This window comes from Melanaphis sacchari, unplaced genomic scaffold (genome assembly GCF_002803265.2).
Source record: "Melanaphis sacchari strain LSU unplaced genomic scaffold, SCAv2.0 Contig0_pilon_pilon, whole genome shotgun sequence".
Lineage (NCBI taxonomy): Eukaryota > Metazoa > Arthropoda > Insecta > Hemiptera > Aphididae > Melanaphis > Melanaphis sacchari.
Window position 1 is genome coordinate 1,301,499 of NW_020270366.1, and position 20,524 is coordinate 1,322,022.

Here is a 20,524-nt window from a genome sequence, read left to right on the forward strand (position 1 = left end):
ATAAATATTAATTTATCAGATTCGTGTTTTCGCTTTCCGATTAAAATTGTACATTTCTAAAATATCTGCCTCTATTATAATACACATCGATTAGGTCAGAAGCTAAAATAATGTATATAAGAAAAATAATTGATATTCAAGTAACAAAAATTGCTCTTATGCCTATAAAACATTATAGATAATATCGCAGCAGTCGACATGGAAATATTATCATATATACTGTCACGGAGTGTCGAAACCGCGCGAGCTAGCTCGTCGGCCGTATCAAATTAATTGCTGCAGCACGTATATTATATTATGTATGTATAAATATACATTATATTCGATCGGAAGCGAAATTATTATAATACAATTATATATTTTACCGTGTTAAACGATAATGAACTGTCGTAAATCGGCGGCGACGCGTTGTCTATAATACACGTTATTGTTTTTTTTTTATTTTTATTATTTATTTATTTTTTTTTTACCCCCTTCTACATCACCAGAGAATTGGCCCCATTTTCTACACAAGGACGTGCGGGAAACGCGAAAACGTATTTTTTCATATGGTTTATGTGATCACACGACCACATTATAATAATATGTGGACATAATATACGAATATGCGAATAGGTGTATCTACGTAATTATAAAGCAAAACCGACGAAATATAAACGATATAATATTATGTTATATAAAATAAGTATATGTAGATAAAAACACACAGTTTACCGACTCGTGTTACCGTACGTCAGTGATACGCGTAGGTACTATGTGAGTTACATCGCCGCTGCGATACTCTTTTGTATGATATAATTTTATTATTATAATAAATTATCATTGTCATCATCGTTCGTCCATGTGTGAGCATTTGTTTGTTGAAACTTATCGAAAACATGTCGCGTTCACGTAATATCTGTTTTGTTTCGTTTTGTTTTTCATTCCATCGGATATTTATTTTCCTGGAAAGAGTTCACTTGTCTCGTGCGATGCGTTTGACTGCGTTTCTCGTATCAAAAATACTATAAGATATCGACAAAATTGTTTTCTTTCGTATTTGGGTGACTGGAACTCGACATTAAATTTTGTGGTCATGGTTTTCGTATCGGTAAATAATATTTTCGCGCTGTGCCAAGGACGATAATATATTATTATATTACCCATAATCGTTCGCTCTACGCAAACGTAACAAGTATAAATAGGTAGGATCATGACAATATAACAATTAAAAAATGCAATCACAATATGAATTCATGTCCATATGATAAACAATATAAATATTATATTGTATAACTTATCGTATGAGTAACAGTATAAAACTCAATTTAAACGTTTTAATGGTAAGAATTATATCTTTAGATTTTTACTTTTATCTTAATTGATAACAATTATATAATTATAATGATACAATTATGTATCAATTATTTACAATTAATTTTCGGCTAAACGTGGCATAAATAAATAGGTATACCTACTGTACTGTAAAACTAACATCGAATAAACAAAATGCATTTAAGTTTCAGAAGAATTTGCCATTGTTGTTATTTGTGAATTTCCATTAGCTTTAACCTTGAACGTAGAAGAGCTGGCGGGGAGATAAAAAATACATAAACGAAGCCCTGCAAGCAACGAAACGTTTAGTAATGTTTCCCATTCAGCTAACGCGTATTCGGTGGTAGATATTATTAATTTTTTTTTTTTACGTTAAACACACTTATAACAAATAGTTCATGATATTATATATTATGTATAAATATATATTTTTTTCACTTTTACCATCACAAACCAATTTGTGATATCGATGTACTGTGATGCCAATTAATCATGGTGGCTCTAGGCATGATGGCATGCATGACCTTCACGTTATTTTGGGGTGAGTTTGACTTTTAAATGATGTAGAGCAAACTGTGAAACCACAATTTTATCGTTCAGGTAAAAATCCATTTTCCGCTACAATGACGCCCAGAGGTCGATGTGAAGGTTGTTGTCCAATAAACGAAAAAGAGGACATCGCATTTTTTTCATATTCGAGGTGTGTGTGTGTGTGTGTGTGTGTGTTTGTGTGTGTGTATGTTTGAGTGAGTGTATGTGTATATTCGTTTTATTATTGTTATGTTATTATTATCCTTAGTATAACATGTGTCAATATAAAATACAATAATAATCAGAAACAAAAATAATGTTGTCCAGGAACAACCCTTTTCATCCGAAACGCATATATATTGGTGACGATGTTTCCCTACGCAGAGCCAATATGATACAAAATTTGACAACTGTGATCTATGTTCACGGGTTTACAGAGCAAGGAAATTCTAAGGGTGCGGAGACCATAAAAAAAGGTATTATTTAAAAATATAAATTATTAAGACGGTTAAATCGGAGAGGAATGCTGAATGAGTTTCCATTTTATTAGTGATTTTAATCGGTAAATTTTTGCAGCATATTTACATCGAGGAAATGTGAATATTATAATAGTGGATTGGAGTCCTATGTGCGCATTTCCGTGGTATAGTCACGCAGTACTTAATACGCGTATAGCCGCTAAATATTTGGCTAAGTTCATAGAATATTTAGTGTCAAGAAGATTCTATCTATCCAAAATACATTTAATTGGATTTAGTCTAGGTGCTGAAATAGCTGGGTTTACTGGCAAAAATCTTAAAATCGGAAAACTTCCAAGAATCACAGGTTAGTACATAAAGTACCTACCGGCCTTAATTAAATATTATTGGGTATTAACTTTTTTTTACGTGAACACAAGCATGAAACATAAGTACGAAATGAATGTAAATAATAATTACATAGTGTTTGATAATTTTCTTTTCACAACATATTTTTTAATTAAAAAAAAAAAAAAATAAAAAACATAATCACCTATTACCTTACAGTATTAAATTATTAGTTAGGTACTAACTAATTTGTAGAACTGTTATTCTTAAATAATTATTAAAAAAATAATTGTCTTAATATTTTATAAAGTCAATACATACTGTGCTTAATTTATCTATGACATATAATAGGAATGTATAATATTTAATTAGATACTTAGCTTATAAGTTCTAGAAAAATATTATCTCTTAAAATCTTTATTAAATAATAGTATTGTTTTTTTTATCAAATATATGCTATTTGATTAAAATCAGTAGTATATATGATTGTTAAAATGCACTTTAATTTAAAATAAAATTAGAATTAATTATGTTACATAAAATAAACAATTTGAATGGCCTAACAAGGTTTTCAAAAAATATATTTAAATTTATTCAAAACCAAATTCAAAATTAAATTACTAACGCTCTTAAAATATTTTCCGTATTTTTAAAAAAAAATTAAATAATTATAAAATGTAAATAAATTAATAATTAGATAACTACTACATATCTTCATAATGTTTATTTAAATTAAAGTTTATTATTTTTTATATACTATGTAGTAATACTAAATTACGTATAATTATGACCGGAGTTCGGATTTGAAAGTAATATAATTAATAAAAAAGCATTTAAAATTTGAAAAAGGCAAAAAAATAGCATTTCATGCATATAAAAAGCAATTCAAAAATATACTAACTACCTAGTTGGTATATAAAAAAAAATCATTACCATGTACTTAGATAAGCGATCTTTGGTAAAACGTTGACGGTTATATTTGTATACATAGAAAATAATATTTTTTCGCCCACCGAAGTTATTAGGGCGTTTTTTATACATAAATAATTATCTAAACTAAGATAACTACTTACTAAATCGTCATCATGTGTTGTTTCTCCATTCTTATTGTTAACACATTCTAAATCATTTTAAACATAACATCAACAATGCACTGTCTTTACAGCTCATCGATTTGTATCATAGTCAAAAAAAAGCAAAAATGCATTTATAAGTAAAAAAGACAACAAAAAATACATCCACCGTCTCAAATATCAAATGAAACTTATTTTTATATAAAAATTATTTAAAAAAGGCTTTTGCCTTCAAATCCGAACTCTAATTATGACCAATATAGTTACATATTTTATATTTTGACATATATTTTATCACGATTACGCCATTTGAAGTTATCATATATTTTACATAGGTATTTTCTCAATTTAATTTCAATATTTAAACATAATCTAATGTTTTCGGTAGTCAATCATAAGTCATTTAAAATACCGCTAATATTTATAACTTCAATTTCAAGCATAAAATTGCTACCGAATAGTACACATATACATTTTTATATTAAAATAATATGAAAAATAAAATAATTAGATACCTAAATACGTTTAGTATGTTAATTTAGATTTTATGATTTTATTTTTTTTTTATTTTTTTTTTTTTTAATAATAAATATTAAGTATGTTCAAATATCAAATGTCAAATTTTATGACATATTTTATAGATTAAATTATTTTTGTTTGAAAATGACATATTTTATGGTATAACAGATAATAAATAATAATAAAAATACTATAAAACTGTATTATATTTTATTATCGACGTCAAACGTCAATATTTCAGAACATAATTATGTAATAATAATAATAATAATTTGTACATCAATTCATTATTCAATATATATTTATAGCTAACGAAATAAAAGTATCATAATATTATTACAATATTACGATAGGTATATTAAGTTTAATTTCAAATAAATAAAATAATTTATAATTATTAAAAACACATTTGAAAAGTATTAAGTCAATACAAAATTAATATTTTTAAATTTTAAGCTTAATAGTAAACACGAAAAAAAAAATTGGAATATTAATAATCATTAATCAATCAATAACGTTGATTACCAGTGCATCTAGAAACCTATTTAAAATTATTATGATTAATTAACTATATATATAAAATATACGTCATAGCATATAAACTTTTGAAATTTCAATATTGTTATAAAATGTAAATTAATAAAGTTTCGATGAGAAAAGTGTTTCCGTAACGTACTTACAAACACGACTTTACACGTGTAATCCAGTAATAATAATATTATTATAGAATAATATAGAATTTGATTCAATGATATTTTTTCGATTGCGTCTACAACTGCCAAATAATATCTTAATATTACATAGATAAAAATAGATAATCTTTAGTCATACAGAAATAAAATAATTTTAATTGTTGTTATTCGTGTATCGAAAAAATCGACACTAATAGTGCGTGCAATTCTTTAACATGTTGTGAAAATTCGCTAGACAATGAAGATGCGAAATGTTTTGAAGGTGGATGATTGAAAAGCGCACACTTGGTGTAAGTAAACGGGTTATGGTTTTCGGTGGTTAGAAAATTTTGTGCAACCCCGCTAAAACAGATAGAACGCGTGATGATAATAATTACATATCATAATGATTTACGTAAACGGCAAACGGTTTTATGTGAGCTACACGTGAGGGATAATATTCGCGTACCTATATATATATATATAGGACCGGGGATTATATAACGCATATAATCGTCTTACCCTACAAGATTTTATACCTGCATGTTTATACTTACATCTTGTATAATATTATAGAACGGACTATGGAAACAAAATCGTCTTTGTTGCAGGGTTAAGCTAACACCTGTGCGTATATGATAATAGTATAACATATGTTATATAAAATATTGAATATTGTTTCTATATTTAACTATAATAGGCGAAATGGTACGTATTATTAAACAACATATTTTTTTTCTTCAAAATTTTGTAATTCGAATAATTGACGATTCATTTTACTAGACATTTACATAATTTGTATAAAATGATGCGTAAAAATCTCTTATTGAAGGGGTTTTAATTTTATATATTTTACTATTTGTGGGTTTACCGTTTTAATAATAGTAATAATATTAAGTAAAAAATATTTTTTAGATATTATAAGTATGTATATTTTATACATTTTTCGCATAAAAATGGAGTGTGTTAAAACGCCTAAAATGACTAAAACATACTCACTTGGGAATGGCACTGTATATACAATATTCATAATATAATGCATAAGTATATATTATAAAATTCAATATACCTACTGACTATTAATAAAATAGTCAAAGCTAGTAGGATTTATAAGCTTCCAATTGTTTTTTTTTTCGTTAATTCCGAGATAAATTGAGACTAAAAAAAGGTTGAATACTACGGTATGTATTACGTACATTATTATTATGTGTAGCAAAGATATTATATTATGAGTACGTTTGTGGTGCTTCATTACGATAATTATATATGACAGCAGCACACTGATATGTATAGGATGCAATAAATGTACAAAATATATTATGATGTAAAAAATATTTCGTGAGGTTTTTAATATCAACGGCCATAATATACTTTATTATACATAATTCGAAATTTATTTTGATTTGATTAATTTATGCTTACTGTAATATTGTTGTTCATATAATATGTAAACGACATTTTGAATTTTAATACGTTAATTGAAATTATATTAATTTATATTAATATAATATATTATATCATGTGATGAACATCAAATCCTCGAAAAATTTCTTTAATATGTGTATCAAAATAATATATTTTATTATGAGGCGTGAAGTCCAGTAATGATGGATCGGAGGGTACTGGTTTCAAAATTAATTTAATTTAAACATTGATTTATAAAATTCTAATTTCCACAAATATTGTATTTCGTTACTATTGATCTTAATGAAAAATATGAAAATACCAGTTCACTACCTATAAATAAATAACAATATATTTAAAATATTAAAATAAATAACAATAATTTAAAAAGAGGAAAAAATTGTAAATAATAAATATAGATATATTTATGTATTTGTATTTGTATATTGACATGAATATCTATAGATACCAAAAATAAAAATCTTAATTTCGGTATTTGATACTATTTATACTGTTCTGAGTTAAAGGTAAAACAGTCCATATTTTAATAATATAATGCGTGGGATTTTTATTCTGTTTTTTCAGGACTCGACCCGGCTTTTCCACTATACATGTGGACGGGAAATATGGGACATCTGACGCCTTCGGACGCTGAGTTCGTGGATGTGATACACACTGATGGCGGTGTGTTCGGATTTCCAGTGGCATTAGGTCACGCTGACTTTTTCCCGAACGGAGGTTTCCCATTGCAGCCCGGGTGCAGCCTTCGGGAACTGGCGCAAGCTAACCTTATAACCAGAATAAGTGAGTATACATCTTAAATTTGTATAATACTGGGAAAAATATTTAGATGTCTGAATAACCATATAATATAATCATCTACAAATTAATATTTTTTTATTAACCTAGCTTAAAAGATAAAATCAAAAATACTATAAAACTCGTTTACTTTACAAAATTTGGAAATATTTAAAAATCGTTAAAATATGAATATTGTAAAAAAAAAAATAAATAATAATAATTTATTCGATCAATTAACTTCAGGTATACGATGAATCTATAAAATATATTCTTCAATCTCAAATTTGAATATCCAAATAATTCCTAACACTCGTATGTCATTTAGATAGCATCAGCACATGTATATAATTCATTAGATTTATAGAAACCTCTGTGGAATAAACTGTGAAATATATAAATACTTACTCTAATATTTTACAGTTGAAACCCATAATAATAAGATACATTTGGGGCTTGTATATTAATAATATATCATATGTCAACGCCCTAAAAGCCAATGTAATAAGCATACATTAGTTCAATAAAAAATGCTAAAATGTGTTTAGTGTATTCAGTGTGCGTTTACAATATACCCTAAAATGTACTAAAATATGCTGAAAAAATTTAGATACCTGTAAAATAGTTTACATATTTAATTAAACGATAGTTAGTGTGGTTTGCAACTATAGCTACGCATAGGTATACAACGAGTGGTGGTTCTGCGGATGGGTGGATGATTGAAAAAAAGACTGTAGACTACGTAAAGATAATAATGTATACGAAAAATTCAATTTTCATAATTGACCTATTTTAATTGGAGGTCAAATGTATACTTAGTAATTAATACTTTTATTAAAATTAAATTAAATTATTGTTGAGTATTTTTCAAAAAATCAAAATAATTTAAATTATATTTTCGGAAAATATGATAAAAAAATAAACTCTTAAATTCAAAAACAATATGTACAAAGTACACTCTAAAAATATATAAGTTATTGATTCTTGCATAAAGGAAATCGTAATTATTATGTAAATATTGCACTCGGAGGTGGAAACTCATTTATATTATTTATTTTTTTCAAGAAAAAATCTAAAGTAATCTTTAGAACTTCGTCAACCTTTTGGAGTTTCTTTATATATTTAATAGTTCTAATCATTCCCGTACAGTACTATTGCAGTATCTTGTAATATACTTTAGGTTACCAATTGTATGATTATATGTAACATGAGATAACGAACAACGCGTGATCATGACTTTGCACAAGTTTTAAAATTGTTCGTGTTCTTTCCACAACAATATCATGCAATCATTATCATATAATAATAAGTAATAATAATGCCTATATACGCGTAGGTGATTGTCTACGGTATACTGTATTATAACTTATAACTGACGCCGATAGTTCGCCAATACGGTTGTTACATTTGTCGTTATTACTTATACGAGTACACGGTAATGGTATGTTGTTCCATCGAAATTCGATCGGGGCTTGTTAAAAATACAATTTTATACTACTATATACTCGTTCCATTGCCACACCACTCCGTGTCAATATCATGACTAACGTATGGCCACCGCGTCATCTCACAAACTCAGGAAAACACAATACAAGAATAATATTGTTTATAATATCTTCAAAAATTACATACACAGATATTATTGTATAATACTCGCAGTTAACTTATAGTGACATAAGACATTGAAGTATCTCGTTTCCAACGAATGTGATCGAGTCCAATTCTTAAACAATGGGATTATTATTTAATATACGTGTTTATCAACAATTTATTGAAAATATTTTCTGAACCATTTTAATTTTTAAAACGTATCTTAACACGCGCTTATATAAAAATTATTCGTATGCAAATTTATTCTCACAGAACGCAATTAATTTTGAAACGGTTTTCCATTTGTTTAAGATTTTGTATAAATCACAACAGTAATGTATTCATTTATTCGTGGTATTTTGTTTTTAAATATTTATTACATTGTTTGTTAGATTTTATAAAGTCAACATTTTTTTAAAGTAAAATAGTGAAATAAAAGCAAACTTAGTCAGAATCTGAATTTAATAAATTAAAAGTCTGACCTAAAATAAATTAACGAAAAATGTTAAAACAATTGAGGCAATATACGAAAATAATCGGTTAAAAACTGGATAATAATATTATTCTACAAATAATATTATACAAAACTATTAAAAACAAAATATCTTTGAGATTAAGTTATATTTGTTGTATTATTATAAAAAAAAAATATGAGTAGTAATATTTTTACTTAATAATAAAGGGCTAAATATTTAGTATTTAAATCTTTCACTTATAAGTAATAATTATTAAAAAAAAACTATATATATGTATATATAAAATATTAATTTAAAATCGTTGTATAATATAAAATAAAATATTCTAAGAATAAAATAAATTTGTACAAAAGTCAATAAGTATAATATATTTTTAATGTCAAATTATTCAAAACTAATAAATATATTTGATTTTCATTCTTTAAATATTTGATTTAGACATAAAAATATACGGATTTTTTAATATTCTCCTTATTTCATTATTTGAATTATATTTAGTGTATTATATATGGGCTCTCCAATTCTATAAAAATAAAGTAATTGAGAAATTTAAAAATAAGCTTTATACTTAATATTATAATACTTACAAATTATTATTAAAAATTATAAAAATAATTTAACGAAAAGAAATTTTTCTAGTCATATTATTAAGTAAATACTATTTAATATATTAGGCGTATTATATAATCAAATTTTAAAATACATTTAATAGGTATATATTTTGTTCTCAATGATATTAAATTATTATGTGTTATGAGTGTTATGACTATTATGAGCTTACAATATTCTTTCATAGTTAATAAAATATATCAATGAAATTTTATTTAAATAACAAATTTATAAAATATTTTTTTTATGATAAGAAAGATAAACAATTTATAATTTTTACTTTAAATTAAATTAAGTTATAATATTGTCATGTATAATCAGTTATAACTTATAATGAATATGCTTTACAAATTGGCTGCCATAAGTACCACAGTAAGTACTCACATAATTTTTACTTCAGGCTTCAATATTTTATTCATATTTGTTTGTTCTGCATGCTTTGAGTATCAATAATAGTACTCACACTGTTTGGTTCTCAAGCTTTGAGAGTCAATTTTTGTGATCATTGTTTTACGTAATTAAATTACTAAGATTCACTATTAATGCTCAATTTATGTATTTTAATGGACAGAGGAGAAAAATTTAAATTAATTCGTATAATGAGAAAAAAACCCAAGGGCCGTGTCTAAAAACACAACAGTGCAGTTGACAAAACTAGAGAGTAGGTATCTCTTTTCTTTTAGTACTTATGGTGTGAGAGAAAACTCTATTAAAATACTGCAGCAGACAAATAAAATTGTAATCTATGTCATATATTTTTTCTTTTAATGAATAATTTTTTAAGAATATGTTTTTAATAATATGTGATATTTTTACATTATTTACATTTATAGCTACATCAAAAACATGTATAATAGTGTAATATTATAAAATAGAATTATTTTTAAGCTAAAACGTAAAGAACTTAAATAAGTTATAAGTTAGGACTAAAGTAAAATTTTAAGTATGTAAAGTTTGTTGTAGGAAACTTAAAAAAATTGCAAAAGTTTTCAAACACTAGGTTTTATAAGTGAACGCCAGAAGAAATAATAGGGTTTTGTTGCTATGGACACCTGTAGTTTGTTGAATTTGACAATAGAAAACGTAGACATTACTTATCTCGACTCCATTATGTAAAGAGTGTGAGAACATTAAGATTTATAACTAAAGGAACTTCAGTGAGTTATAAATATTCAAAGAATATTACGCATTGTTATTTAATACGTTTATTCAAACATCGACACCTCAATAAAATCAATTTTAACTATAAATGTTTTTGTTAACAAGAAATGAACATAAGATATAATTATTTTCTGTCTGCATTATACTCTTGCAGTATAACATAGGAATTATTTCATAACAATAAAAAAAAACCTTACTTGTTGGGAAATAAGAACCCCCTAAATACATGCTCGTTAATTTACGAGTAATGTACTATGATATAAATTATCTATATTTTATTTATATTTAAATGGTAATAAATTAAATTAAATCTAATATCTTACATTATAATATTATCATCACAAATAATTCAATTAAAAGTACATTAATAATGAAAATTCTTGATAAATGTTGTTAAGTTATAATTTAATAATAATAATATTTATATACGATTTAAATTAAAATTAAATGCAATAATTATAACTTAATTGTTTATGCTGATATTTTGAAAATAGTTTTACTCATTGCTTTTCAGTAACGTTAAATGTTTAATTAAAACTACTCTCAATGACTACTAGCAAACTGATAATATTGTTAGAGGGTGGAATAATAAGTTTTTAAATCAAGTTGGTCAAACACAAATTTCAGTAGGAAACTTATATAACTAATCAAAAATGAGATAGTTGCAAATCGTATACATTTAAAAATTGATTAAAAATAATGGTGAACCCAAAACAAATAACTATATTTAAATAAAAATGTAAAATTACAAAAATTTGTGTGGAAAAACCGTCTAAATAATAATAATAAATTTATAACGTTAAAAACTATTGTTATTGAAACTTTCTAAACTTCTAAATAATAAAAAAAAAAAAAAAAAAAAAAAAAATGTAAAATACATTAATATATAATACATAAAGTATTTTAACAATGAGATTATTTACATTATTTATTTGGAGGTATATTAATACAGATTCTATAGACATTTTTGTGAATAATTGTTTTTTTTTTTTTTTGTAAGACTATATACAACAAAATAATATTATTTTATCATGAAAAAATTTACCCAAAAACCGTGTTTATTACTGTATAACTTTTTTAAATATAAAATGCAATTTTTTTAGTGGCTTGCAGTCATGACAGAGCGTGGGAGTATTTCGCTGAATCTGTCATCAATCCCACTGGATTTCCTTCTTTGCGATGTTTAAACTACGAATCATTTACTAATGGCTCGTGTTTCAGAGACTTCGCATACTCCAAAGAACAAAAAGTCCAATACATGGGATTAGCAGTCAACAAACAGTATGTTACTACTATATATATATATATATACATACATTATATGAAATAAAAATATTTCGAAATTCTAATAATATTTTTCGTTTTTAGGATTAGAGGTCAATTCTATTTGGCTACCAAACCAAAAGCACCGTTTGCATATAATAAAATATATAAACCTTAACACAGTATTTATAGAACTTTTTATTTGTTTAAGGATTAAACTTGTTTCCTACTTTGTATAAAAATATGTTCTTTGGATAAATTTGATTAAATGAGGCACTGTATTAATAAAATAGTACATAGTGTAGTAAACAGTTAACTTGGCAATCACATGCTACATATAAAATATAGGAAACTTGTAGAAAGTTTTAAAATATCATCCTACGTAAATGTGTTGTTATACGAGCAGTAGTATGAAATAAATTTAAAACGTTGTCTAAACACCCATCGTATATACACTAAGTTTTAAAAAACTATTCACATGTATTCGATTTCTTACACGTTTTAATAAGTAAGGTATATATGTGCACATTTCGTAGTAGCTATTTTGTATTCGGAGAAATATTCATCTTTAGGATCTTTTGGTTTCTGAATATTCATTTAGAATTTACTGATAACAAAAATAAAAATATAACGAATACTGTAATAGGTATACCACTCAACATTCGATAATTATATAGGTAATATAAAAACAAAGTATGTAATCATATAATCATTAAGTGCAATATTAATAGCATTACGTGTTTTATTAAAATTATGTCAGCATAATATTTTTTTCTTTCTCTGACGTCGTCAATATAATAAATTTGCAGTTAGTAGAACTAACCTGGTATTGTTATTTTTGGTATTAGTGTAAAATTACTCAATATATAATTTATATTTAAGAATTTTTAACTGTGTTCTTACATTTACTTATTTATAACATTATTCATTTTTTTTTTTTTTTTTTTTTGGTATTATTAAATCGAAACTTTTTACATACACATAATTCCGATAAAAATTTAAATATCATAAAAGAACACATAAAATGTTCTTAATTTAATGTATTATGATGGCCGATGGGTTAATTCATTCTAATACTAAATCAGACAACATGCGGTTGATTTTGTTAAACGTAAATTTTCTATAATGCGTATCATGTGTGGGAGAAAGAAAAAAAATAGTCTAAAATCATCTTTTAATTACAAATTATGATTCCCCAACTGAGAGAAAATTAATATAATATCGGTATTGTGGTGCTTATACCCTATATCGTATTATACAGCATAAAATATCTATAGTATTTTACGTACGGATACAGAAATGAGACCATTATATATATTTTATATAGACCACTTTTCGGTAGGAATTCCGGAAATTGTATCGCACAGGAATGCGTATATTACACACACGTACACACACACACATGCACACATTTACTTGTATTTAAAATGTAACTAGTCGTATTGGAAAATAGAAACTTCGTGCCGTTTGAACGGCGCTGCAGTATTCCTTTTTGTGTGTTTTGTTGCTGCACGCGTATTCGCACGGTATACAAATAAATCCGATAAATACCGCCCTAGGAATGCGTGCATGTCTGTTTTCGAAAGGTCGCCCGCGCTTCATCGAAGCAACCCCACTTCCAACTCCTAAAGCTCCCCGTCACCGTTAAAATGTCGGTTTTTGACAAGATTTCTATACATATAAAATATACTTAGAACGTTTAAGTTAATCATCGAACGTATATATATATATACCTATTGATGTGTGTGTGTATGTATAGCTGATATCGGAGAAAAAAATAAAAACGACCGTTTTTAGATATAAACGACGAAGCCAACGTAAGTGTCAGCTAGTGTTTTCTGTTCTTCGACAACAGAAGCGGTGTCCACGCACGATATCTACTGCGACGACAGTATAGCATAATATTAAAGGCACGTCTTCGATCCGATCACCGGTTAAATTATTTCACGACGCACCGATTAGTGCATAAGTTTATGCGGCCCACGCTCTTGTCTATCATCGTCGCTTTCTGTTTTATTTATTTATTAATATAATTTAATACATAAATATTGTTACTGATACCATTCATAAAAGGTAATTAGCAACCATTTCCCTAACATGTTGTACAGATAAGTATAATCGCAGTTACGTCGGGTCAAGAGAAGTACATGGTCTCGGGACTGCAAAAATCAGTTATATAATTTAAGTAATCTAGAAAGGACTAGATCGTCAGTTTTTCAATTCCCTAATTGATTTATCGTGAGGTACATCAGTAGTATATGGCTTATTACTTTTATTATAGTATTAAAAAGTATAAATTAACCTTACAATGGTTGAACTTTAAGGATATATAAATCAATTGAACAACTAAAAATTTATTCTTCAACTACTCGTTGGAAAGTCTAAGAAACCAAGCAAACAGTGACGCTAACGAAACGACTGGTCACAGTTTTATTACCTGCTGTATTTGAAGCTGATAATACCGCTTGGTACCTAAAATTTTATTGACGTCCTAACTGATATATTTTGCACAAAGTGTCCAAAGAAACAGCATTTCGAATGGTTTGGGTCGACAGCTGTAGGGTAACTTCATGACTCGTAAAATATAGCCCCTGAACTGAGGAATGAAGTATTGTAGGTAATGTAAAGGAAAATAATAAAACCACAATCGCAGATAATCCTACGATCCTGATGCTCGAATTTCTAGAAATCCCATTTAAAGGAGTGACGAGATAAATTCAAATCATATTATTAGCTAATCCCCTCCTCCTCCGGGTGAAAGATACAATAGTATAAATTTACAGCCGACACCAAGATACCAATACTCTCTGATGCTAATCAGTAATCACTGTCAAATGCCACCGGTTGTATCTATAACCTATATTTTACAACATAAATCATGTATAGCAGTAATAATATTAAGTTGAAAATAACGTACCTATGTTTACTTTTTTTAAATTGTATAAGTTACTATTCAAATTATATCAATAAAAACTGATTTACAAACATAAAATAGATGTTTCATTAACTTTCTAAAATTTATAAAATATCATAATATTGCTAAAGACCATCGAACTGTTTATAACGAAAAAGTCTGATAATCTGATAAAACAAAATATGAAATAAAAATTGCAAATACAATCATCATATCTTTTTTAGAAAAATAAAGTGGTGATAATTGGAACTTGGTACATATATTTGATTACTTATGAAATTTTACAGAATTAAGTCCATTTACCAAAATATTTTCATTAGTTTCAATATACTATTGTAAAACTAACACTCATCTTCAAATAGTTTTATGAAACCATTATTTATACTTTATGTGCATTACATTTAAACATTCAATTTAATAAAACAATTTTAAATTATATAAAAGATCATGTACAATGAATTTGTTTTATTTTTTATATTACCTACATACTGAGTTTCAAAATATTTGTTCATATTTTGTTACTTATTCTGAATATAGCTAAAACAGTTTTATATTTTAATAAATTAAATATATAATAATATCTTATATAATAGTTGTATTGTAAAACTTGATGCCTTCCAGAAAGTGTTGTTTATTGTCAAACATTTTGAAACTGTCAGATCAAATTTTGTGGCTTTCTCCGTGTTTTAACACAGCGTAACATTATTCAATTTTTTATGATACTACACTGTAAGACGCATGTTTTTTTTTTCATGATATTTAAAACATATTATTTTTTTATTGTTCAATACATGCTTACCTATTATATGAACACGAGATTTAATATAAATTTCGGTCATTGCATTTCTCTGCTGAGTCAATAAATTAATGCCGTTATTTTAATATATTAAATTCTTTATTTCTGTTTTAATTCTACAAAATACTTTTGAATAGTTCCAACTCTATTTAAACAAAACATAATTTAGTATGGGTGAACATGGTGCAGTCGTACAGTTTTTTTTTATTGAAAATTAATTATTAATTAGCTCTATAAAATTATTTCTAAATTTGTTAAAAGTTTAGATAAAATGTATATGTATATTTTTAATGTACAAAATACTCGTACTTATATATAAAAAAAATATCGTTATTCGTAAAATGTATTGTTTAAAATTACATAAGCATTAAAAACTTATAATTTATATTGAACTAGAAGTAATTTACGTATTTTTTTACTGTTTAGATATTAAGATAATACATTAGACACATACATAAGATAATATATTTCCTTTTTTTCTATTGTTTGTCTTTTAAAAAGGTAAACTGATTTTAAAATAATTTATACTTTGAAATAGAGTAATAAATTAGTTTTAAAACTTCTTTAAATATAAATAATTTATAAGGGACAAGATAATAAAAGATAAGTAATTTAATAACATAAAAAATTATTTACATATTTTGATATTTTTAGCCCTAATATATTTTAAATTTACTCGTAATTCATTGTTCTGAATTAATTATTTTGTAAAACTAAATTTAAGTTTTATTAAATTTTTGTATTAATTTTTAACATTAATTTGTTTCTCATAATTGTTTTAAAAATTGTATAGGTATCACGTTTTTAAAACTATAACTTATTTATAATATTTTCTCCAAAAATATGAATCATATTTTGTTATAATGCGGATATAGAAAATAAAAATAATGGGTTTGAAAAAGTAATAAATGAGTATATTTTTAGTAATGGGATATTTAGGGGTAGATTGTGAATATATTAACATTTAGTTAAACGTAATAGCATAATTATACTTAATTTTTTTATACATATACAATATATATATATATGATTCACATTTTTAAAGTTAAACAAAATCAGTAGAATTTAATACGAAAATGTGTTTTTTATTTAAAAATAAAACAAAATTTCAATTAAGTAAGCAAACATTTATAGATTTATTTGAACATAATTATAAACATTGCGCAATCAAATATAATGCATTAACAGCAGATCGTAATAAAGAATATTTAAATTATATATAAATAGTATCAGTAGTATAAATAATATAGAATCATATTTAATATACATTATAATGTAAAACATTTTTTTAAATTTAAATTTGAACTAACATTAATAGAATACCTATAATATATATAAATATATATATATTTAATTTTACTAAACATAGAGTTTATAATTTGATGAATTAAACGAAATAAAAATAGTAGTTTTAAACTCGTTTTATGATTTTATATTTTATTGATTTAATATGACTCTTATTTAATCGATTTTGATTTTATAATGATAGCCATAAAACTACATAATAACTTTAAAAATATAGGTCTAGGTACTCAACTAAATCATTAAAACTATATGTCTTTATTTATAAAATACAAGTTTAACATAAATTTTGTACAAAATATGTTTACAGGGTATCACAAGCTTGTCAATAAAGCCCCGATTCAATTCAACATTAGGTGCATGATGCATTTTATATATTAAATTAAGTTTGTGATAGTTTATGATTCAATAGATTTGATAAATTATAGCTAAATACTATATGTAACTAATTAATTTGTAGATAGACATTTAAAGAAAAATACAATTTAAATCTTTTAATATAAATTCAGGCATACCTACTCAATCTGATTAAAATACCAATTGATTAAGTGATAAGTAAATCTCAGATAGTTTTTATAAATATTTGATTCGCATTTTATAATTTATTATTATCTAGTAAAAAACTAAATATTTATTTTGACGTTCGTTCAATTTAAAAATTAATAGCTTTTATAAATTGTATTCAAATTGTTAGAAAAAATTTAAAGTTTATACCTTCATACACCAAATAACTTTGATTAATAAGATATAATTTATTTTTTATTTTTTTTATTATGTTTATTTTAAAATAATCTCGATTTATATTCTCAAATCTAATAACGTATAACGCGATTACATTGGACAGAAGTAAACAACGTTATTAATTTCCTGTTTTCATCGTATTAATATTTTATATATCAAATGTTATTTGAGTATGATTGCTACGTAGCATTATTATTTAAAAGGTAATATCCTAAGTCTATAACATAATATGTATTTAGTATTTTTTTCGTAGCTAAACTGAACAACGATATATATTCGTATTATATTAAACAGCCATTAATCATCGATTAAAATGTTTTTGTTAAAAATAATTATTCATAGAGTTTTTAAATTGCAGTTCTAACATATTTATACTAGAACATGAAATATTGGGCAATACGAAATTGGTTCCCGAGTCAATTAAAGTGTACGAATTGGTTCCGAAAAAATTATATTCCAGTACATAACTGTTCGAAATGGTTCCCAAATAAAATTACTTATAAGTAGGGCTTGGATTTCAATGCAAAATTCACTTTTTTTGGTTAATCTTAGACAATGCTTTCCAAGTTAATATTTTGATTCATGTGATAGAAATTTTAAAAGTGAAATTTTTATTCTACATTTTTTTTTTTTTTGCATATTTTAATATTTTTCATTTTTAAAGCATATTTTAGCATTTTTCGATCATTTTTTCTTTTTTAATGCATATTTGTACAATATACGAGTATAATATATAATATATATATCTACATATTACGGTCATAGCTTAAATATACTTAGAATATTAAATCTATGATACGACTTATTTTGCATACCATAAAAGCTTGCAGGAACCAATTAGTATAATGTTACCTGTAAACAACCCGGGAACCAATTCGACAATTGGGAATCAACTCTATGTTCGAAATACTTTTACTGAGAAATTGTAATAAATATGATAAATATTTATGTAAAACCATGATTAGTTTTTAATATATATAATATATACATCAAAAAATGTATGACCTATTCATTTTTTTAACTGTTCTGTTTATTTAAAAAACTATTATTAATAAACATAAATTAAAGAAAAATTTTATATTAATAAAAAATACTAAGGAATAATTTAGAAGTTTTAAAAGAAAAATAAAGAAGTAAATATTTCTTTTAATAATCATACCAACACCATCTTATTAAACATTCTTAAGAAACTTAAACACAAAAAAAAAATAAAATAAAAACTTGATGTTTAGGGTTTTTTTTTTTTTTTGATAGAAAAATTAACTTTATGGATTTAGCTTGTTGAAAAATGTATCAAATTTATTTAAATAATCAGTTTCAATTAATTGTTATAACCTTAATGACAAAAATCATTTTTCATTTAACATTAGTATATTATGTATATTTATCTATGATTCTATTGATTCACTTATATTTTATGGACCATCGTTATTTTTTTAACAAAAATCTTATGAAACTTGTTGTTTCATTGAGACGTCAGTTATTTTTATAAATACTAATAGTCTTTTATTGAAGAATGAAAATATATTTTATTTTATTTTTTATACAAATTGAATTATATTTTTGTGGTGTGAGAATGTTTTCTGTATATGCATTTCCGTATTGTTAATGAACACAACTCAAATTCAACAGTTGTGAATTTTATTATTATTATATTATAATGCATGATCGAGAATTTCGATCAATTACATAATCATAAATGAGTATGTACGATCATATATATATTATACAAGAAATGCTATTTTACTATATATATTCATATATTTTTATAATGTGCCACAGTTAGGTAATCGTCGCTTGTATTGGATAATATATTATTACGGAGTTAACAATGAAGAGAAAAAAAATTACAAACATTCAGATCTGAACACTTACGATTTTCATGTTGAGATTTCGGAGCTGCGATTCAGCGTATCGGAAATCGCGTTTGGACTTTCGGTGATCCGTGAGCTTCGCGTCCATGTCGATGGCCGTACTTTGTAACACTGCAATCACCGTAATACTACCACGAATGTGTCGTAAGCGTCGCTGAGAAGGGTTTTAGGAGGGTAGAATTGTGGTGGGGTAGTTTTTTGGGCTGGAGGGCGACACAACGTCAGCGACGACGGGAAGCGCGCGCCTGTGTTGTTATGACTGCGGAGCTCCCAGACTTGCGCGATAACCGTTTGGATCAGAAGTTTTTTGGATCTAGTTGAAACTCGCATGTTATCTTCCTGGTAAACTCGTCGAAATGTTCTAACCATGGCCTCTACGATGGGTTATGGTAACAAAATATTTACATATATTATGTAATATAATGTGGACCCCTGCGGAGACTGATAGACCTGCTTACCTGCTCTATATTGTATAATGTTCTGAAATAACCATGAATTCCGAACCCTTAATACAGAACCATGGATGTTTATTATTATTTTAGGCTATTCTTAACGCTATCCTTAATATATCCGCAATTATATATGTGTCCCTCAATAAAAATAAACTAAAATAAATGCAGTATACTCCTATTGTTGAATCATGGAAAATTATAGATATCCCTACTGCCTAGTTACGGTCAAA

The 20,524-nt window shown here is 25.5% G+C and overlaps 2 protein-coding genes across 5 annotated transcripts in view; one reads left to right on the forward strand and one right to left on the reverse strand.

Annotated features, from left to right (window-relative positions):
* Positions 1-19,952, reverse strand: part of LOC112601378 — a 41,657-nt gene extending 21,705 nt beyond the window's left edge. The window contains exon 1 of the mRNA XM_025348988.1: positions 19,844-19,952. Within this exon, the coding sequence (XP_025204773.1) occupies positions 19,844-19,930 (87 nt within the window). The 5' untranslated portion in view covers positions 19,931-19,952. The remainder of the gene's footprint in view (positions 1-19,843) is intronic.
* LOC112601359 (pancreatic triacylglycerol lipase) lies at positions 1,591-12,873 on the forward strand. 4 transcript variants are annotated; one of them, XM_025348957.1, is made up of 8 exons: positions 1,596-1,657; positions 1,820-1,855; positions 1,915-2,014; positions 2,173-2,321; positions 2,422-2,670; positions 6,904-7,122; positions 12,056-12,233; positions 12,321-12,873. In XM_025348957.1, the coding sequence occupies exons 2-8, from the start codon at positions 1,822-1,824 to the stop codon at positions 12,391-12,393; spliced, it is 1,002 nt and encodes a 333-aa protein (XP_025204742.1). In that variant the 5' UTR covers positions 1,596-1,657; positions 1,820-1,821; the 3' UTR covers positions 12,394-12,873. The 4 variants fall into 4 exon arrangements, with proteins under 4 accessions (XP_025204751.1, XP_025204742.1, XP_025204761.1 ...); XM_025348966.1 differs by lacking the exon at positions 1,915-2,014 and having other exon boundaries at positions 1,591-1,657; XM_025348948.1 differs by lacking the exon at positions 1,596-1,657 and having other exon boundaries at positions 1,701-1,855.
* Positions 19,953-20,524: the final 572 nt, after the last annotated feature.